At 52.7% G+C, this 1,574-nt stretch overlaps 1 protein-coding gene across 1 annotated transcript in view; it reads left to right on the forward strand.

Annotated features, from left to right (window-relative positions):
• LOC102766280 (gasdermin-C-like) overlaps positions 1-1,574 on the forward strand; it is a 46,094-nt gene that overhangs the window by 26,987 nt on the left and 17,533 nt on the right. The window contains exon 6 of the mRNA XM_015561457.1: positions 158-269. Within this exon, the coding sequence (XP_015416943.1) occupies positions 158-269 (112 nt within the window). The remainder of the gene's footprint in view (positions 1-157; positions 270-1,574) is intronic.

Genomic DNA, 1,574 nt, shown 5'->3' on the forward strand with positions numbered 1-1,574 from the left:
GAGGCAGCTGTGATGTTTCTCTCTCATCGATGTTTCTAACTTTCTATCCCTCTCCCTCCCTCTCTGTAAAAAATGAATAAAATGTATTTAAAACACACACACACACACACACAAACAAGATGCATGTATGACGGTGTCACCTGGCTTCTGTTCCCAGGGTAGAGGAGAGGCAGAGGGTATCAAAGTGACAGAGAAGCAGCTGACTGTGCAGAAGGGCTCGGTGCTGGCCTATAAGAGGAAGCAGCTGGTTTTCCATGAGAAAGACTGGGGTAAGCAAAGGCTGAAGGAGGTGGTGGGGTATGGGGTCCTGCTTCTCCTGGGAAGATAAGTGAAAAGGGGAGACCATCATCAGACAACCTTGGCCTCTCTACCTGTTCAGAGAGAAGCAGCATTTCCCAGCTGTCCAGGGCACACATCACCACTAACCACAGCCACCACCAAGCAAGATCCCACTGAATTGTTGCTCTGGGAGGCAGGGACAGAAGGGGTCCCCAATGTGGAAGTATGCTTAGCGCTGTGTGAAGCATGATCTTATAACCACCCATCTCTATTCAAGGTTCCCCCCACTCTCAGCAGGTCACCTGGGGAAGCCACAGAGACCTCCCAGGTTACCCATAACCCCACAGTAAAGGCCATAACATATCGGCACAACTACGCACAAAACTGCAGAGGCAGAGCTAACCATAAATGCAGAATTGTGTCTGCATCACTCCCTCCCTCACCTGCATCAAGATGCACCTTTCTACAATACACAGTGGGTTTCAACTTCACACGGGAGAACCATTTGCGTCAAATACAACTACAAACAGGGTCAAATAGTGTATGTTGTAAACACAACCAGCTCAGGGTCCTTAGCCTCTCCCTGCCTAAATGTGGAGTCCCAGAGAGAGGCCAGCCTGATGAGGGGTCCAGCTCCTCAGAGATGAGGGGCTGTATACACCATACAGAACACTTTCCACTTCTCTCCCCCCCCCTCCATATAATAAAAGCCTAGGTGGCATCGTGCGATGTTGTCACAAAATGGCTACTGCAAGATGGCCACCAAAAGATGACCGCCACAAGATGGTCACCACAAGATGGTCACCACAAGATGGCTAGCAGGAGAGCAGTTAGGCATCAATCAGGTCGGCAGGGGAGCAGTTAGGGGGTAATCAGGCTGGCAGGCAGAAGTGGTTAGGGTCAATCAGGCAGGCAGGCAGGCGAGCAGTTTGGAGACAGCAATCCTGGATTGTGAGTCAGACATCCCCAGAGGGATCCCAGATTAGAGAGGGTGCAGGCCAGGTTGAGGGATACACCCTCCCACGTGCATGGATTTCACCCTCTAGTATACTAGAGGCCTGGTGAATGACATTCATGCACATGGGGTGGAGGGGGTGAGGGGTGGGACCACTCAACCTGGCCTGCACCCTTTTGCAGTCTGGGAGCCCTCGAGGGATGTCCAACTGCTGGCTTAGGCCTGCTCCCCGTCAGTCGGACATCCTTAGTGCAGCTGTGCTCACCAGCCGTGAGCTGGGCTTCTGGCTGAGCAGTGCTCCCCCTGTGGGAGTGCACTGACCACCAGGGGACACCTCCTA

The sequence above is a fragment of the Myotis davidii genome, unplaced genomic scaffold (assembly GCF_000327345.1).
Source record: "Myotis davidii unplaced genomic scaffold, ASM32734v1 scaffold30, whole genome shotgun sequence".
Lineage (NCBI taxonomy): Eukaryota > Metazoa > Chordata > Mammalia > Chiroptera > Vespertilionidae > Myotis > Myotis davidii.